This window comes from Acomys minous, assembly GCF_964271855.1.
Source record: "Acomys minous genome assembly, chromosome: 3".
In the NCBI taxonomy this organism is placed as follows: Eukaryota; Metazoa; Chordata; class Mammalia; order Rodentia; family Muridae; genus Acomys; species Acomys minous.
This window is the reverse complement of record NC_140485.1, coordinates 125,355,313-125,375,018: the sequence shown is the minus strand read 5'-3', so window position 1 is coordinate 125,375,018 and position 19,706 is coordinate 125,355,313. Positions and strand designations below refer to the sequence as shown.

The following is a 19,706-nucleotide window of genomic DNA, read 5'->3' as shown; positions in this document are numbered from 1 at the left end:
CCGGGACGCTTGGGTCCGTCCACAAATAGCTCCCGGTGCCTCTCCTTTTTCCGTCTTCCCGGAAGCAAGGGCCCGTGCCTTCCGCGTTCCGCTGTCCTCTCTCCTCTAGCTCCTTGGCCTAGAGTCTCAGAGTGGCGGAGGTATGGAGGAGAAAGTGGACTCCACTGCTGCTACAGACGGCTCGTGCTTGGTATCCGCACAGGAGACTGAAAAGTGGATGGAAGAGGCGATGCGAATGGTGAGGAACCCGGCAGGTAGATGCTGAGAGTGCAAACTTTCTCCAGGCTACATACCGACCCGGGTAGCTGAGCAAATGTTCCTGGCGCGCTTTCTCATCACCATTATCAGCTCTCAAAATATCTGAATCAACAGCTTGTTATATTCTAGGGGAATTTTCTTTTGCCTTGTCTCATAGTACTTGAGGCTGAGAGAAAAATACAGAAACTGTTTGATTGGTGTGCAGTATGTATTACATATAACCCTGGCTGTCTCCTGGGGATATATGCCTACCTGCCTACCTTCCTCTTCACGGATGGATACTTACTTTCGAATCCACACAGCCACATGATTTTGTGGTTTGCTCACGACATCCTTGAACATATATAATAGAAGGAAGCTGAAGATGTTTCTGGTAGAGGGTCATATGAAAACGTGTCTCGGTATAATCTTCGCCTATCATTTATTTACATTTCTACAATACTTTTCTCTACCCTTGTATTTTCCTTACATTGGTGGGATTGCTGGTTTTTTGGTTTCGCTCGTATTGATTTGTGCCAGGAATAGAAGTTTGTATGGCATATATATTTTTCATTATGTGAACATTATGGTATATATTTACGTGGATCTAGGTGGTATAGACACCCACTCACCAATTTTGTTTACATCATTATAAAGGCCTTAAAATTGAGCTCAGCCTTTGGCGCAGGAATGCTCCTTTTGTTTATTCTTTTGCAAAATTAAAATATTTTTAACTTTTAATTCTAATGAATACAAAAGTTCACATTCCTATTAAAGCCTAGAATGTTTAACAGATTCTGTAAAAGTTGCTTAAAAATCCTGACCTCAGAGATAGCCCTGCTGGCATTTTGTGAGCAGTCTTCATCTGTTTCCATGCCTGTGAAAGCAGAAGCACAAATCTTTTTTTCCTAATTGGAATAATGTAGTCTCCTTTTTTTTTTTGTTATTAACACTATTTTTGGTTTGTCATCTTTCTCAGAGTCTGGGGTGGGAAAAAGAGAGCCTTTGTTCTTCAGTTTTGAAGCTAAGAATTTGTTGTTTATGGAAGATCAAGTCATCATTTCAGTGGCCGCTTTGGCCTCTTGCACGGAAAGCCAGCTTCTTAAGTTCAAAGCCACGGATAGACCTGTTTTGCTTGAACCCCTTTGCATACATGTGTGGCAAGAGGAAAGGGCATGGCCAGAAGAGGCAAGGGAGGGGCCTTGGGAAGTCTGAGATAGGATGGAGTAACATGGACTTTCAGCTTTCACTCAAGGTTTGAACTGTCAGCAGAGGAAATATACATACATACATTTTTAATGTATATGTATTGGAAAACAGTTGCTCTAAATCAAGCCTCACAGACTGCATTTTTCTCACCTTGCTTTCTCCACATCGCCATTACATTTGCTCAGCCATCACCCTCACCGTGGCCTAGGAGGCCACTCCTCATCAGTAGCGTTGTTTGTCTCTTTAAAATAGTCCTATCACTTCTAGCGAGATTTTTTTTTTTTTTTGCATCAGAAAATAGAGCTTTATGTGTGATAAAACCACTTCCTCTAGCCATACCGTGTGCCTTCCTTAGAATGGTGGACCCGTTAAGCCTCTCTTCCTCCTCCTCCTCGTCCTCCTCGTCCTTCTTTTCTGTAAGAAGTTTTTGTTTTATTTTATGTTAGAGAAATGAGTAACAAGTTGGATGAATGAATTTTAAGACAATAACAAATAAACATTTAGTACAATTGACCAGCTTATGGTAATGGAATATAGTTAAAATCAATCATCTCAATATTTACAATTTTTTTTAAAATGAGAGGACCCAGAGGAATTAGGTACCAAGAAGCCCAGCCCTCCATCAACCTGGGAGCAGAGAAAGGCTGCGAGATAGCAGTGCTCTGTGGCACTTCTTTCTTTTCCCTTCTCCTCCTCCTTCTCCTCCTCCTCCTCCTTCTTCTTCGTTGTTTTGTTTGTTTGTTTGTTTGTTTTGGTTTTTTGTTTTTCCAGACAATGTTTCTCTGTGTAGCCTTGGCTGTCCTGGACTCACTTTGCAGACCAGGCTGACCTTGAACTCACAGTGATCCGCCTGTCTCTGCCTCCGCGAGTGCTGGGATTACTGGGATTATAGGCGTGCACCACCACACCTAGCTGGCCTATATTTTTCTAGGGTCAACAGTCAGCAGCCCTGCGTTCCTTTCTTTCTCAATAGGCTTCCTAGAGCCTCCTTATTTAGCTTGGTTCCTAACTTTTCCCTTGAAATAGTTATAGACCACAGTACAAAAAGTGAAAGTGTACATAGAGAAGACCCAAGTGTGTAATTTTCCTCAGTGGGACAGCTTGCCTGAGTACTCTATCAAAGCCAGGGAAATCGCTGAAGAGCTTATTAAAGTTTCATCAGCTTACTGTGTGTGACTGTGTTTGTGTGTGTGTGTGTACGGTGTATGTATGTGTGATTCTGTGCAATGTGGACCATAGATTTCACATATATTTGTTTTTAAAAGGAAGGATAGCAGGCTACCAAGAAGAGACTTGATACCCTATGATCATATAAAGGGGGAGGAGGTCCCCATCAGTCACAGTCATAGGGGAGGGGAATGGGGTGAGAGTGGGAGGGAGGGAGGAATGGGAGGATGCATGGGACGGGATAGCAATTGAGATGTAATATGAATGATTTTATTTTTCAATTAAAAAAAACTTTCCAAAATATTTTCATTGTTTGTGCCACTCTTACATAAAGCGTCCCTCAACTCTCCTGTATCTCCTAGAACAGAAGGCTGTGGAAAGAGTGGCATTCAGGGTGATTGTTTTTATGGTATTGGTACTCCATGGGATCATTTCCATCATCTTAGAGAAGCTCAAAAAATCAATCAAGGAGAACTTTATCAAGGCAAAGTACATATTACCACTAAATATTTACCCATGTTACATATTCTCCCACCTTTTTGTAAATATGTGTGTCTCACCTCTGAGAAGCGGTGGTATTTTGAGAGCGCTGGTCAGAAGCCACTGAGAGAAAAGGAAGCTCAGGACCTGAGAAGGGGAATTTCTGAGTCCTCCTTAACAACATGGAGACCCAGCAGAGAACACAGCGCAGCACAGCAGGAGGACGCCGGATCTGAGAAGGGGAAGCCCAGCCCTGTTCCTTTGTCCCCACCGTTATCCTCGTGTCTGCTTCTTCTGCATGTTTCTTGGTTTGGTTTTTGGTTTTTGTTGTTGTTGTTGTTGTTGTTGTTTTGTTTCTTGCATAGCCTTTCAAGCCCTGAGCATCACCCCTCAGGTTTTCCACTTTGTGTTTCAGGCCAAAGAAGCACTTGAAAATACTGAAGTTCCTGTTGGCTGCCTTATGGTCTATAACAATGAAGTTGTGGGGAAGGGAAGAAATGAAGTGAATCAAACAAAAAATGTGAGTCGAACAGTGAAAAAAAAGCACAAACATACTAGAGCCATTGTGGGGACCAGTTGGCAAGGCAAGACCAAATGTGTCCTGTGGGGGAGTTTCCCCCACCCCTTTGTGTGTGCTTGTGGGATATCTCTCTCTCTCTCTCTCTCTGTGTGTGTGTGTGTGTGTGTGTGTGTGTGTGTGTATGTGTGTGTATATGGAGGCTGCAAGTTGATGTCGACCATTATCACTTCCCACCTTGTTTTTTGAGACAGGATCTCTTGCTGCACTTAGCCAACAGTGAACTCTAGGGATCCCATTTCCTTTCTTGTGCCCTGGGGTTGTCTATGGCTATATGTGGCTACGGTTGGCTGTTTCCATGGTTCTGGGAGTCTGGATTCAGGTTCTTATTCTTTTCCCAGCAAGCACTTTACCTACTGAGGCATCTCTCCAGCCCTAGGTCTTTTTTATTCCTTGGTAAATGTAGGGTCCCCCCCCCCCCGATTATAACAGTGATTCTACAATTTTTCATTTTAGATATCAAAAATTCAGAAATGTTAAATGAAGCTGTAAAATTATAGTAGATAATTTTCTAGTTCTAGTTGTTTTCTCTTGGGGGGAACCCTGAGTGTAAAAAATTGGAGGGCGGCATAACAGGATTATATTAGAGAGAACATTTTGGGTGTCGGGGGAAGAAGGCATCCTAGATGAGCTGTCTTCAGCGACACGTGTTTCCGCTTCCATTACTTGGTGTTACTGTGATCGGATTGGAAAGTTCATGGTTACACAACAGGGCTTCTTCAACATGATGTCACAGCAGTGTGTCATGGTATGCACGTTGGGAAGTGGAAGTAGGGGAAAGTGTGCTACACTTTGTGTTTATAAAGGGTCAGATGGACTCAGGAATAGCATAACTATGATGCCGTCCATAGGGACTTTGATCTTAACGTGCTTTGGGAGCATAGAGCAGTCTAGTGTTGGCATTGGGGCTCTGAGGCCTTTAAAGTTCATCCATCACAACCTGAGGTTTAGCAAAACTCATGTCAAGTGGGAACCCAGATTCACAAAGCGGTTATGAGGGCATAAAAACATTCTAGGCAGATAATATACATGCTGCTGTTAGAGAGTACGTTGATGTGTACCTAGCAATTCCGATTTAAATAATTATCATAGTACCCATCTGTGCTCTGTGGTTTGATGGAATGTGATTAACATGAGAAGTAGTGGCTGATTCCCAGTCACTTTGATTTCTTAGATCCTTTGGAGTTAACCAGGGTTATTCCACTGTCCTGTGTCTCACATAGCCTCGCCCTTTGAATGCAGCATAGAAGACTATAGTTCTGCTTTGGGCTAAGATACCAACACCACTCTGCCGTGCCCACACCCGTTCCCTGTGTATTTTCAATGCATGATAAGATGGCTTAGCTTGTGTTTCTTTATCAGTAAAGGGGGGATTTAGCCAAGGTGACTCAGTTCAACTGGTATTTATTGAGAGCTGGGAGGATGCTGCCTCTCAGGAATTCTGAATCTGAGCTTTAAAAAGGCTCCAGCTGGAGGCATCTTTAGCGATAAGTCCTCTGTTGTATTGGTATGCAGCCAGAACGGTTCCCTTTTCTGTAAGTCCTTCTCCTCCTGGGTTTCTGATTCTGTTATCTCCCAGGCTTGCTCCTGTCTGCCACTGGCTATCCAGGCATCGAGGGCCAAGGCCAGCACGTTTCTCACCATGTTCCATGTCACAGGAAGATGAGCACCAAGTGCTGTGCTTGTTAGGGCAGATTTTTGTTTTGTTTTGTTTTTTTTAAATCATATACAGAATTTAGTTAGCGTGTATAGAGTTAGCGCCCACTATCAATTGTTGACAAATGTCATTGTCCTGGATATTATAAATTAGTGCATAGAGAATCTGTGTCTTACATTAAGCTATTTTTAAATTGGACTGTTGTGTTAGGTTTCTTTTAAAATTAGTGTGCACAGTAATACATTTCTTTGTGAGATGTTTGTGCACGCTCTCTGGTGGCCTTCTTCTCCCAGCCCCTCTCCTCCCCAGTTGTTCCCTTTCTGCTTTCTTGTCACATGTAGTCTGTTGCCCTCTTTTGCTATTGGTTTTGGCTTTGTTTTGGTTTTTCAAGACAGGGTTTCTCTGTGTAGTCCAGGCTGTCCTGGAACTAGCTCTGTAGAACACGCAGGCCTCAAACTCAGAGCTAGCCTGCCTCTGACCCCCATGGCTAAAGGCATGCACCACCACTGCCTGACTGCATTATTTTTTCATTTCTTTTCCTCTTCCCTTATTCTCCCTTACCAACTGTTACTCCCCTCTCATGGTTTTATGATTTGTATCCTTCAATGTATACATTTGTCAAATGTACATATACGGAAATTTAAATCTCAGTTCCACCTTTGAGAAAAAAATATGCAGTATTTGTTGTTCTGAGACTGGGATACTTTGCATAATATAGTACTTTTGGGGTTGGGGAAATGGGTAAGATTTCTTTCTGTGTAAGCATGAGGCATCTGAATTTCAGTCCCTCAGCACCCATATAAAAAACTAGGTGTGGCCATGCAGGTGCCTGTGGCTGCAGAGCTGGGAAGGCTAGACTGAGGATATGTAGGATTGCTGCAGCCAGCTGTGCCCAGGTTCAGTAAGAGACTCTATCTTAGAGGAACCGACAGTGATGAGATGAGATGGGACACCTGACATCCTCCCTTAACTCTGTTTGCATGCAAATGGGTACACATGCCTTCACATATGTGTACACATGCACTCTGTGGTGTTTTGAATAGAAATGGCTCCAATAGAGTCATGCATTTGAATGTTTGCTTCCCAGTTGGTGAACTGTTCAAGAAGCATTAGGAGGTGCTGTCTCATTGGAGGAGGTGGGCTTTGAGGTTTTAAAAGCTCAGCCAGACCCAGTCTTTCTCTCTTTCTGAGTCTCTGTATCTGTCTCTGTTTCTCTGTCTCTCTGTCTGTCTGTCTGTCTCTCTCTCTCTCTCTCTCTCTCTCTCTCTCTCTCTCTCTCTCTCTCTATCTGTCTGTCTCTCTCTCTCCCTCCCTCCCTCCCTCTTTCACTGACGAAAATAGACATTCTATATACATGTTTTGATGCCATATTCACTAGTCTAAATGTCTGTTTTGTCACTTTGGCTCTGTAGCGTAATTTGAGGTCAGGCATTGTAATGTATTCCTCCAGAATTGTTCTTTCTGTTTAAGATTGCATTTGCTATTCAGAGTTTTCTTGTGATTGAATATTAAGGTTAGAATTGCTCTTTCTCGTTTTGCAAAGAATGCCATTAGAATTTTGATAAGGATTACATTGAATTTGTAGATTTTGTACTAGAGCTATTTCTACTAATCCATGCTCATGGACATGCTTTCTGTTTCCATTTTCTTCCATTTCTTTCTTGAGTGCCTTAAAGTTTTTATTATAGAATAGGGGTCTTTCACTTCATTGATGTGACTGACTTCTACATATTTTTTAAAGCTATTACGAAGGTAAGATTTTTCCCCCTAAGTTCTTTCTTGGATAGTTGCCTATTGATATATAGAAAACCTACTGGTTTCATCTATGCTGATTTTCTATCCTACCACTTTGCTGAAAATGTCAAATGTCAGATGTGAAGGTTTTTGGTAGAATCCACAAGGCTCCTTATCATGCCATCCAAAAATGAGTTAATTTCACTTCTCACCTCTTCCTTTCTGATCTATAGGCTTTTTTTTGGGGGGGGGGTCACTTTCATCTCATGCTATGATTTGGAGGAAATGTTTTGAGTTTTTCCCTCATTTAGTTTACCTGTAGGGTTTTATTATGGCCGTTATTATAATACAATATAATCTTTTTATTCTTAGTTTTTCAGGCATTGAATTTGTCAAATGCCTTTTCTGCATTTCTTGAAATGATCATGTTATTTATGTCTTTAAGGCTATTTCTATAGTCTGTTGCATTTATTGATTTGTATGTTGAACCAACCTTACACCTCTGGAATGAAACTAGCTTATTAATGTGTGAACTACTGCATTCTTGCATTAGGTTTGTCAGAATATTGAGAAATTTTGCATTTATGTTCATCAAGAAAGATGGTCTACAATTTTCTTTCTTTGCTGCATCCTCATCTGGTTTTGGTATCAGGGTCAGACTTGTAGCTGGACATGGTTATGCACACCTTTAACCCCAGCACTCCGGAGGCAGAAGCAGGGGAGTCTTTGTGAGTTCGAGGCCAGCTTTGTCTACAAAGCAAGTCCAGGACAGCCAAGGCTGCACAAAGAAACCCTGTCTCAACTGCCAAAAGATTTATGGTGGTGCACGCCTTTAATCCCAGTACTTGAGAGGCAGAGGGAGGTGGAGCTCTGTGAGTTCAAAGCCAACCTAGTCTGTAGAGTGAGTTCCAGGATAGCCAGAGCTGCAGAGAAACTCTGTCTTAAAAGAAACAAAAAGAAAGGTAGAATTTAGCCACAAATCCATCCAGTCCTGGGCTTATCTTTGTGGAAAACTTTTGATTACTATTTAAATTTCACAGCTGCTTATAGGTTTAATTTGCCTGCATCTTCTTTACTTAATTGTTGGTATATTATATGTGTTATAGAATTTGCATTGTTATTTTAAAGGTTTATTTTCTTTTCTGTGTAGTGCTGTGTGACACTACTCTGGGGAGGTGTGAACAGATGTCTGCTCACCTCAGATGAGGAAGCAACAGACCAAAAGTAAGGATCTCACTGAAGTCCACCTTGGTGGGCCAGTTAGTTTTATTTGTGTTACTTAGAGGAGCAGAAATGACTCAAAATCAGCTATATCCTGTGTCTTAAGGAACTCATGTCCAAGGTAGAAAACTTTACCTCAAAGGAAACTGCTATACAAAAGTGTGTGTGTGTGTGTGTGTGTGTGTGTGTGTGTGTGTGTGTGTGTGTGTGTACAGGCCTTAGTGTTGATGAATATCAATAATTAATATTCAGTCATATATTTAGTACAATCTTATTTATTCATTAATCAACAATTTCCCACAATACTAAGATTCATTCAAAATTAAGCACACACAGAAGTGAACATAATAACTAATCTATTATCCCAATATCAATTTATATTTCTCCCATCCAAGGTCCCAGGTACTTGTGTTATTATCTTTACTGGAATCTGTCCATTCTTTTTCCTCTCCTGCATGTCCTCCTTGCACCCTGGTACCCCGACTCTGGCCTACCAACTTCAAAACTTCACCCCCTTCTCTTCTGCCAAATCCTAAGCTTCAGCATTGTTTATTAACCAACTAACTTTAAATTAGGTGGAACAAGGCTTATACAACAAGGACAGGTATACAGGAAAATGTGCTCATCTGAGCAGGGACCAGATCTTGGGGACCAGTAATTAGCATTAAAATACATAGCATCAGACCAACTCCCAACACCTGAAAAAAAATATATATGAACCATATGCATTCAGGTACCTTCAGAAGCAAGAAGAGAGTGTTGCATCTCCCGGAACTGGAGTTCACTGGAGTTAGAGGCACTTGCTAGCCACCCAGTGTGGCTGCTAGAAACTGAACGCTAGTCTTCTGCTAGAGCAGCAAGTGCTCTTATTCTTTGAGCCATCTCTCCACCCCCTGCATTAAAATTATTTTAATAAGGAGAAAGAAGAGTACCTAAATAGCATCCTGCCACATTATGCTTGGTGTGGCTCAAAGTGCACTGGGATCTGTACAGGAGAAGATAGCAGTAACCTCTAGTTTAGACACGGAGGATCCAAAGTTTGCTCGCGACCATAATAAGCGCATCACTGTCAGGAGTCCAGTGTCAGTGTGATTGGTTCCACATGCTGGGTGATTTCTCCTGTAGAATACTGTCTCCCACGAAGTACCCGACATCCAAAGGCTATGCTTCTTTAAGGTCTGTAGTGTCATAAAATCTCATCTCCTAACGTGAACACCATGGCATTCTAGTGAACTCAGTACAGATTTGCTTTAGGGTAAGGTCAGTTGGAAATCTTTCTGAAACTAGAGCACAAGCTTATGAGATTTTTCAAGCTTCCCTTAAAGCATTCAGAAACCACAGACATCTTTTTGAGACTTAATCTCCTCTAGAATATTTTAATGAAAAAATTTCCCCAAGGTCCATGAGAATGTCTCTAAAAAAACACAGCAAGGTGTAAGTTAGTGCATTGGATTTGGCATCCCTGTTGGTGAAGCTACCATGCTTGATCTGAGGAACTTCCAAGGCGCCCAGAAACCTGCTCTCCACCGAGGGCAGAAAGGAATGCTAGGAATGCTTTTTTGGATATTTAGAGAAATCAGTTCTATGAAACAAACAATGTCAACGTGAGTCTCTCTCTTTTCAGGCTACTCGACATGCGGAAATGGTGGCCATCGATCAGGTCCTAGAGTGGTGTCGTGGACGTGGCCTGGGTCCTTCTACAGTATTTGAACATACTGTACTGTACGTCACTGTGGAGCCATGTATCATGTGTGCGGCCGCTCTCCGCCTCATGAGTATCCTTTGCCTTCTTCGTCTCCTGTCTTTGCTTTGCCTGGGAGCAAAAAAAGGGCCAGATATATAACCCATTTTTCCTCTTTCTGTTGCTCTTTCTTTTTGATGTTGAGAATTGAACCCAGGCTCTTGCACATGCTAAGCGCATACTGTCACTGAGCTTCCAGCTTCTTAATGTGCAGAAACAGAGATAGGAAGCACACTGTACAATTTAGCCAGAAACAGGAAAGGTTATCTTTACATAGCAAAGTTACTTTCTCTTTATCAATAGCCGCGAAACTGTTGAACACATGAGCTACAGGAAGCTCAGAACTTACTTAAACTCTTGTGTAAGGATGGATCCAATTAAGTTAGAGCCCAGGAGACATTCTGAGGGCTATGTTTTGCCTCTTCATGACATGTTATGGGTAATTTAAATATTTTCTGTCTTAATCAGTTTTTGCCATGAATACCTATCACAAAAGTACAAAAAACAAACAAAAAAAGAAAGGAAAAGAAAATTTTAAAAAAGAGGTTAAGTTTAAGGTAAATAAGAAGTAAAATTGCACCTGATATTATACATGCATGGAAATTAGTAAGTTGGTGTTCATTAGTTGGATTGTATCTTACATAGAGTGAGCAACATAAATGCTAAGTGTAGTTAGTCTCTAGAATTTATTTATTTATTTATTTATTTATTTATTTATTTATTTATTTTTGGTTTTTCAAGACAAGGTTTCTCTGAGTAACAGGCCTAGCTGTCCTAGACTTACTTTGTACACCAACCTGGCCTCGAACTCAGAGAAATCCGTCTGCCTCTGTCTCTCGAGTGCTGGGTTTAAAGGCATGTAAGACCATGCCCGCCTAGAATTTACTTATTTTATAGCACTGAGAGTCTTGAGTGCTAGGCAAGTGCTTCTTCATACTTATATTTTCAATTGTTTTTAAAATTATGTGTAGTTTTGACATTTCCAACAATACAGAGAGCCTTTTGGGTACAATGAAACATACTGTCTTCCTGTAAGGGGGAGCTATTAGCACCATCATTGGAGGAGTTGTTAGACTGTTTTCCTCCTCCTATCTTGCAGGAGAGAACAGGGAACAATGTGGGTAGGGTTTTGGCTTTTGCTTGGGTGGTTATTTTGTTTTAGTTTCTTTTTTTTTTGAGACTGGCTCTAGTGTAGCTCAGGCTGGCGTGGATCTCACTGTGCTGGCTGGACTTAAGCTCCTGGTTTTCCACCTTCTAAGAGCTGGGATTATAGGCACTTGTCACCACACCAAGCTTCCATCAACTTTTTTACATGTTAATTAAATTTATTTATTTATTGCCGGGGGGGGGGGGGGGGGGGAGCATGTTCGTGCCTTCACAGCTGTACAGCAATCAGTAGACAACTTTCAGGAATCAGTTCTCTCCTTCTACCGTGTGTTCCAGGGACTGAATTACGTACTTTAAAAGGTGAAATTCCTAAATTAAATGTCTAATTCTGCAGTGGTTCTGAAAAAGTGATTTAGAAAAGAGCAGAAAATTGGATAAACTGCATATTAAGCAAAAGCACTTAGTGTCTGTCCTGTTTACAACGACCAGGTTTCATTTACTCATGTAATACTACTGTTACGTGGGCAAGCACATGCCACGGCATACATGCAGCAGTCAGAGACGGCCCTGAGGAGTTGCTTCGCTCCTTCCTCTGTTACGTGAGCTCCAAGGATCAAACTCAGGTCGTCCTGTTTGCACAGCAAGTGCTTTTACCGGCTGAGCCATCTTGTCAACCTACAGATTGCTAGATTTTAATTTCTAGATAGTTAAAGCCTCTTTCTCTTCTTTTTGTATAACTGAATGTTACTATCTTAAAGACTCGAGTTGTTTTGAAGTCTAGCTGAAGCTTACTAAAGGAGTTAGCATCGGCCTCCTCTTGCCAGGATTCTGCCCATCCTATGCAGGACCTTAATTCTGTACTATAAATCCCGCTGGTCGTCTACGGCTGTCAGAATGAACGGTTTGGTGGATGTGGTTCCGTCCTAAACATTGCCTCTGCTGACCTACCTAATACTGGGAAACCATTTCAGGTAATATAATCTGCTTGTGCCCTCCCTCTGTCCCGTGGCCACCCCGGTTCTTCTGTTTATCCATCTCCTGTTGGACTTGTCAATTGAGAGTGGTCAGTATTCCAAAAACCCATGACCGAATCAGACGGCATCTCACTGGAAGAAAATCTGTGTCCTTCCCCGAACGATTGGCTCCTAGCAGAGTTCACCAGCGCCTTGTGTGGGCTGGGAGACTAGCTCTCTGTTGGAGCAAATGATGCTGGCTTTGTAGTGTGATGGTGGAACTTGGCCTGCATGGTCAACTGGGATGCAGGTCACAGCCAACAGTAGTTAGGCACAAATTCCATCACTTTGCCACAAACCATTATTACTATCTAGTTATCATTGCAATTTCATTCTTTTTTCGATGCCATTTAATGTTGAGACTTCCCCCAGACCAGAGAACCTACATGCCTTTCATCTGTTAGAAATTCTGCTTTTCCTTGAACTCCTGCCACACCATCAAAGGTTTTATAGCTGAAAGTGTAAGCAGTAAGAATCTATATGTTAGGATGTATACCCATTTTCCTAAACTGGTTCACTCTCCAAGATGGAGGTTCAGTCCCAAAGCATTATACTCCGAAAGAGAAAGAGTCAGTAAACTCTGGAGCTTTCCTTTGTAACCTCACACGTCCATAGCTTCGGTAAGGACATAGAGAGCCCTAGTCCTGCACAGAGCAAGTTTTTAAAAATCCTTTGCCTTGAATTTCCCCCGCTGAGCATAAGCTTTCCTAGCCACTGATGTATTTAGCATAGCAAAGTGACTTCATTTCTCCAGCCATTTCTAGGAGCTACCTAGGCATTGCTTTATTTAACTCCTTGTACACAAATTGCTAGCTCTGTATATATGGTACTTCCTTTATGAGAACAGCCTATTTTCTCAAAGTTCCTGGACAAAACTAAGATATGTTCCTGGAAATCAGACACAGTGGGACATTACTCTCTAAAATGTAGGCGAGGGGCTGAGGAGGCAGCTCAGTGGGTGAAGTGTTGGCCATGCAGCGTGAGGACCTGAATTAGGGTCCCCAGATCCCACGGAAGGCCAGATGCAGTAGTGGGCATCTGGAATCTGGGGGTCCAGCGGTGAGGTAGGGTACAGAGACAAGGAGAGACCTGGTCAGCTCGCCTGCTGTACTGAGTGTCAAAAAAGAGACTCTGTCTCAGTGAAGTGGAAGGTGAGAGCAGGCAGTCAAACCTGTGCTCTGGGTACCACTTGCCCACTAACCTGTACACATGTGTATACATATCACAGGCACATGTACACACACACACATACACACATGTTGGTGACATGAAGATGTGAACACTTCTCTCTCAAGTGTGTTGGTGCTGTCAGTCTTTCTTAGCTTGAAAAGTGCATCTACATGACCTTGGTGGCTCAATGGAAAAGGGTGCAATGGTTTGAAAGCGTGGATCAAGGGTTAATGCCAAATGTCCTTCTAAGGAGGTCTCTTGAAGCGCTAAAGCCTTGGTATCCTGGGTTTCTGGATGCGGTGTCCTTTTCTTCCGGACAGGCTCATGGGACAGAGGACAAAAGGGAGGTGGGATCTCCGGTCAGTTATAGATTCTTTTAATATAATACTGTGTTATAGGTGGCAAGAAATTCACAAGAAAACCTGAGGAAGTATTTTTAAAAAGATGGTGATTCATTTTTAGTATCTCTTCAGTTTAAAACACTTATTTTTCTAAGAATATGGTTTTTTTTCTTAAAAGCTTCACATGTGTAGCTCCAGTTGGTCCTTTAGAGTGCCATGCTGCTATCTAGACCCATAGACTTTTCACTATTATTATTGTTGTCGTTGTTGTTGTTATTGTTATTAGTGTTTCCCACCTGTAACTCTGTGTTTCTCCTCGGACCACATGTTAGAATCTCCTGGACATTCTCTGTGCTCAGACCCTAGATCAGATGAATAAAAAGGCAGGAACCAGCATCTGTGCTTGCAGAAGTTGCCCGTGTAATTCTACTAGGCAGTAATGATGGAGAAGCACTGCTTTACCAAGCCTGGGGAGAGGGCGTGGTGTGTTCAGATGGGCACTGGAGAGTGAAGGGAGAACTGCTGTGCAGTCCCTGCACACACTGACCAGCACTGCTTAGGATGGTGGTGTCTGAGAGACCAGGGCAGGCGAGGATTGTAAGTGAAGCGTGTGTGTGCTCAGTCCTCTCTGAGCACCTGGCTGTGTTGGGAAGGAGACCATGTTTCCATCAGTGATACCTTGAGGTGCCCGGGAGTCAGCTTCAGTGGAGCCTGGAGAGCATAAGACAGTGAGGAGGAGACTGAAGAGAAAATGAGAATGAAAGTGAAGCACTTTGCAAGAAGGAAAGAAGGACAATTACTGTTACCATGAGGGAAGATCCCAGGCAGGAGCCAAGTGAGGCTCCAGGAAGGGAGGTCCAGTCTTAGCAATGCCCCAGAGAGGCTGGCCTCCCATCTGCAGGTGCATGGCTGGACAGCACTTTGAAGGATGACTGTTTTGTTTCATAAATGTCACAGGATGAATTAGATCCTTCCCAGTCTCTCCAGACTAGTGCTAAAATCCCCAAGCGTTTGGCCCCGTCTCGAATGTCTAGTTTCTTTCCCATCCCCTTCCAAGCCTGCTTCCACACACAGCCCTTGCGGAAGTGAGCTTCCTTGCCTCTGTACATGTTCATCTGCCCCGCAGTTCATTAATTGTTCTTTGTGATTCTCTTTGTGTTTATTCTTTCACATGTTTTTGTCTCCCTGCCCATCTACCCCAGAACAAAAACAACTCAACAGTTTTCTTAAATCCCCTGTAGCAAAACTTGCAAAATGTTTTTTTTTTGTAAAGTACCAGGTAGTAAATATTTTTTACCTCTTGTGAGAGAAGTGTCTCTGTCACATAGTGTTTTGTTTAATAATTAAAAAAAAAAAAAACCTCTTAAGTGTATAAAAACCATTGCTAGCTGTAAGTGTTGCAGCTCCGTAGGGAAGGCTTCTCCTACCTAGGTCCTGCTTCTGCAGCAGGGGACGGTGTCCCCAGCGCAAGCCTAACAGTTCAGCTCTAACAGGGAAGGCATGGTTTCCCCGGAGAAAGTGGTCCAGCTCTGCATCCTGGCAATGGGGGTGGGGGGAGGGGCAAGGAATACCAGAAAGTCTCACCTCACAGCACAAAGCTCACATAAGAGATTTACTGGGAGGGGAAAACCCAGGAGGGTGGCTACCTAAGCAGTGGGAACTAAACAGAAGACAGGGTTTATATGGGGTTTGGGTGGGGGTGGGGTTGCGGTCCAGGGTGAAGATAGGTGGGATTTCAAGTCTTGAGCTGGGCGGAACGAAAGGGGGTGGTGCTCAGGGATTGGTGGGTTTTCGTGTTCCGGGTTTCATGCTCGATGAGTAGGTTTTGTGTGACAAGCTCAGGGATTGGTAGGATTCTGTCTTGACCCTAGTTTCTTGGACTTGGGGGTCAAGTAGAGCCAGGGTGTTTTTTTTCTTTGGCCTTTTTTACCCTACACTAGCTTGTCATTCTTAGCTGTGGACTGGATTTGTTCTACCAAGAGTAGTTTACCAGTCCAGGGTGTATATCATCCCATGCTTGGTGAGATGCTAGAAAATACAGCAGGTAAAAATAGCTCGTGTTAGCCGGCCATGGTGACACACCCCTTTAATCCCAGCACTTGGGAGGCAGAGGCAGGTGGGTCGCTGTGAGTTCGAGGCCAGCCTGGTCTACAACGCGAGTCCAGGACAGTCAAGGTTTCACAGAGAGACCCTGTTTCCAAAACAAAACAAAACAAAACAAAACAAAACAAAACAGCTCAAGCTTCACGAGCACCTGCTTAGCAATCTCATTCAGCCACTCCAGAAGCCCTAGTACCCACAGAGCGACTGATTAGACAGACATTTGGTTAAGTCTGGGTACCCATTCTTTTGCAGATGTACATCTTTACACGTGCTAATATTTGTTCTAAGTAATGAGCATTGCATGAAGTCCATTTATGTCCTCGTAATTGTCTCTACACCGCCGTTGGGATTTATAACCCACGCACGGTCATGGCCCATGCTCACCTCATGTTTCTCCCTGTCAGTGCATCCCCGGGTACCGTGCTGAGGAAGCCGTGGAGCTCCTAAAGACCTTCTACAAACAGGAAAACCCAAATGGTGAGTTTTCTTCTGGTGTAGTGTCCCACTTTAGAACCACTTGGTGTGGGCAAGGTTTGGCATCCCTCGTTTTCCACTTGTCTGGGTATTGTTGTTGTTGTTACTGTTTTGTTTATTTGTTTGTTTTTTTTTTCCCTAGCACCAAAATCAAAAGTTCGGAAAAAGGATTGTCAGAAATCCTGATGCTGTTCTGATAAAAGACTAGTACCCTTCGGAGACCTGACAGAATTCCCAACTGAGAGCCGTCAACATCGCTGGTCATGTTTATATGTTGTTGTTACGGGGTGGGAAAGTGGTGTCTCTCTGGTCATTTGCTCTCTTAAGGGAACAAATTAGCCCTTTTTAAAAGAGTCTGACAGATGTAAACAACTATTAGCTCTCCACAAAGCTGAAAGACTGTTTTGGGAAGGGGAAGGATTAAGGTTTGAGGTCACAGAGATCCGCAAACAGTGCCAGGGCCCCATTCAGGCACAGCTTGAACCCTGTCAGAAGGAAGCTCTTCCTAGCTACAGAGATGGCTGAGTGCTTGCCATTCAGGCATGAGGCCTGGGCCCCCAGCACCCACCAATGCCAGGTGGGTTTGGTGGCCTGCCTGTAATTCTAGAGCTTGTAAGGTAGAGATGGGCAGCTAATGAGTTAGGTTAGCCTTATTGGTGAGCTCTGGGTTCAAACGAGACTGCCTTAATGAGTAAAGTGGAGAGTGATCAGGAGGACCCCCAGTGTCAACTTTAGGCCTCATATGTCCAGATGGAGCCCCCCTAAACAAAAGTGCAAGCACATATATCACACATGAACACCACACACATACATGTGCACGAAAAAGAGAAAAAAGACAAGTCTATGAAAGATTGATCAAGATCAAAACATGAGGTAGAAGGAAAGAAAGCCTTAGTATTTTCCTGAGTGCATTGAGACCCTCACTGTGCCCCTGACTCCACCAGGGCGCAGGGACCGGGGCTCATCCAAACTTGTATCATGACTTTACATATATGACCATGCATGTTGGAGGTTCATGTGTGTGGGTGTGGAGTCAGAGAGCAATCTCAGGTGTTGTTCCTTACAAGCACCCTCCCCACCCCTGCCCCCATATTCCTCTTGTATTTTTGCGGGGGAGGCTGGGTTTTTTTTGTTTGTTGACAATGTTTCCATGTAGCTAGGCTGGCTGGCCAGGAATGCCCAGGGTTTTGCCCGTGTCCTCTACTGCAGGAATTACAGACATGCACCACCATGCCCTTCCTTCCTTCCTTCCTTCCTTCTTTCCCTCTTTTAAATATGAATTTTGGAGCCTGAACTCAGGTCTTTCTACCAATTTACTCATCAAGATAGCTCTCCAACCCTAGAACATTTTTTAAAAGTATTTAAATAAAATGGAACCTTTAAGAGTCATTTTTTAAAAAAAACCATAGCATATTGCTACAATAAAATTTTATTCATGCCTTCTCTCAGGAGGAATAGTCTTTAAGTAGCGGGTGCTGGAGTGATGGCTGGGGGTTTAAGAATATACGCTGCTCTTCCAGAGGTTACAGGTTTGATTCCTGCACCTACACTGGGCGATTCACAGCCTGTAAGTTCAGTTGCAGGGGATCCACCGCCCTCTTCTGGACTCCATGGGCACCTACACTTACATGTGCATACACACAATTCATACACACACACACACATATAATTTTAAAAATTTTAAAGATAAAATTGAAAGTAGAATAGTTCTTATAACGGAGCAACTATTCTCTTAAGGTCTATTTCTTCCCTGGAAAAAAATAAAGACCTTCTACTTTCAAAACAAAGACTTTATATTCTCAAGAGAGATAAAGGGAAAGATCGTCCACTATGTCCGTAGCTGGAGGATGATAGGTGCTGGTGGGCCAGTCACTGTAACCCCAGGCCGGGGGAGGTCGAAGTAAAAGAATCATGAATTCAAGGTAAGCCTGGCCTATGTAGGAATATTCGCCACTGCCACCCTGCCACCAACTCCCTGCCCCCCAGTTTATAGCCAGTCGCTATTTGAAGTAAGAATGCAGCAGCGGCAGTTACAGGATTGAATAAAATGATCCATTTAATCCGAAACAACAAAGCGATTACTCTTTCGAATGCAAATGATAAAATTTAAATCGAGTATCTAAAAATTTGACCTCACAACAAAATCCCCAATAAGGGTCACTGATGCAAGGTTCGGCTTTTCGGAGCCTCCCTGGGCGCAGTGTGCAACTGTGCCCAGAAGGGGGCCTCGCCGTTCCACCGCAAAGCAGCGCCCACACCGCCCTCGGTTTCTTCAGTGCATTCAAGTTCTTGATGCAAAGCGTCTGTGTTTGTTGACTCTGCCATTTGAGCGCTGTCTCTGACTTGTTTGGTTTGAATTACATTACAGGCAGGAATGTGTTTGTGGCGGTCGTATTTTTATATTGCCGGGGGTGGGGGAGGGCGCAGCTAATCACTGTTACATGCTTCAGAGGATTTATAATTGCGTGGTTTTCTGCGTGTGTGTTTTTAACAGCATTTCAGAAGTTTTATGAGCGAAGAATATGCAGGATTTTAAATTTACAATAATGGTCTGTGCATCTTCTCTTCGGTTTTATCTACTTTAAAAATTGTCTTCTCATTAAATTTTAGTGCCTTGAGTAGTGTGTTTCTTTTTGCAGTTGGTCATAATTCACTTCTGGCTCCTATGCTTCCCTGCAAGCAGACATCATTATACTTATTGACTTCACATCATTTTCTGGCTATTATCTGTAGGTGAAACAACTTGGGATCTTTCTTTTGTAGAGTACCACCAGGTTATTCCGTTTGCCTTATGACCAGTGGGTTCATAGTAAGTCTTTGAAAGTGGTTAGTTTGAATTTAGGGAAAAAAGAATAATTCATAAACAAAAACCTGAGGTAAAAGCATAGAGCCAGAAATAATGTGTGGGCATCTTATCCCAGGGACAAGAACTGCTTAGGAAGCAAAGAGATAATTCCAGAAAATAAAGCAGTGTGTGTGTGTGTGTGTGTGTGTGTGTGTGTGTGTGTGTGTGTTTTCCCTTTTCAGTTTTAGCGGATGGCTGGGTGACATTTCCTGATTCCTAAGCTGGGCCGAACGGCCTAATTCTCATTTACCACCTTCAAAATTCTCTTTCCAGTCACCAACAGAATTTTTGGGCACAGGCAAAGTTTCCTATGGGGAAATCACTTTGGGTCAGTTGTTGCAGATTAGGGACGGGCACTGCGCTGCTGGCTTAGTATCCCTGTGGATGTCATAGACACCAAGTCTGCGAACACAGTGTCCCCTCGATGGTGAGGAGCTATAGATACAGATAGTGAAACTGCCTTGAGTGCTGAACATTGACCCAGCTCAAAAGCTGATATCCAACAGAACCATACTGGTTGTGCCTGCGGGAGAGAACAAGTAAGAGTTGCAGTCTGTGCATGAGCTAGTTAGGAAGGCGGAGGACACAGGCAGGCTGTAGAGCCCCCGACCGTCCTTGAGAAGTTAAAGA

At 43.2% G+C, this 19,706-nt stretch overlaps 1 protein-coding gene across 1 annotated transcript; it reads left to right on the top strand.

Moving 5' to 3' along the window:
• Positions 1-28: 28 nt before the first annotated feature.
• Positions 29-18,849, top strand: ADAT2 (adenosine deaminase tRNA specific 2). Its single transcript, XM_084777070.1, has 6 exons — positions 29-238; positions 3,509-3,613; positions 9,907-10,057; positions 11,995-12,101; positions 16,162-16,234; positions 16,374-18,849. Exons 1-6 carry the CDS (start codon positions 143-145, stop codon positions 16,415-16,417), a joined length of 576 nt encoding a protein of 191 aa, XP_084633196.1. The 5' UTR covers positions 29-142; the 3' UTR covers positions 16,418-18,849.
• The last annotated feature ends 857 nt before the right edge of the window (positions 18,850-19,706 follow it).

Excerpts from the sequence above, each read along its gene's own strand:
- ADAT2 (XM_084777070.1), top strand. The coding sequence starts at position 143 with ATGGAGGAGAAAGTGGACTCCACTGCTGCTACAGACGGCTCGTGCTTG. Across the intron at positions 12,102-16,161 it reads ATACTGGGAAACCATTTCAG|TGCATCCCCGGGTACCGTGC; the intron begins GTAATATAATCT and ends TCTCCCTGTCAG. Across the intron at positions 16,235-16,373 it reads CAAACAGGAAAACCCAAATG|CACCAAAATCAAAAGTTCGG; the intron begins GTGAGTTTTCTT and ends TTTTTTCCCTAG.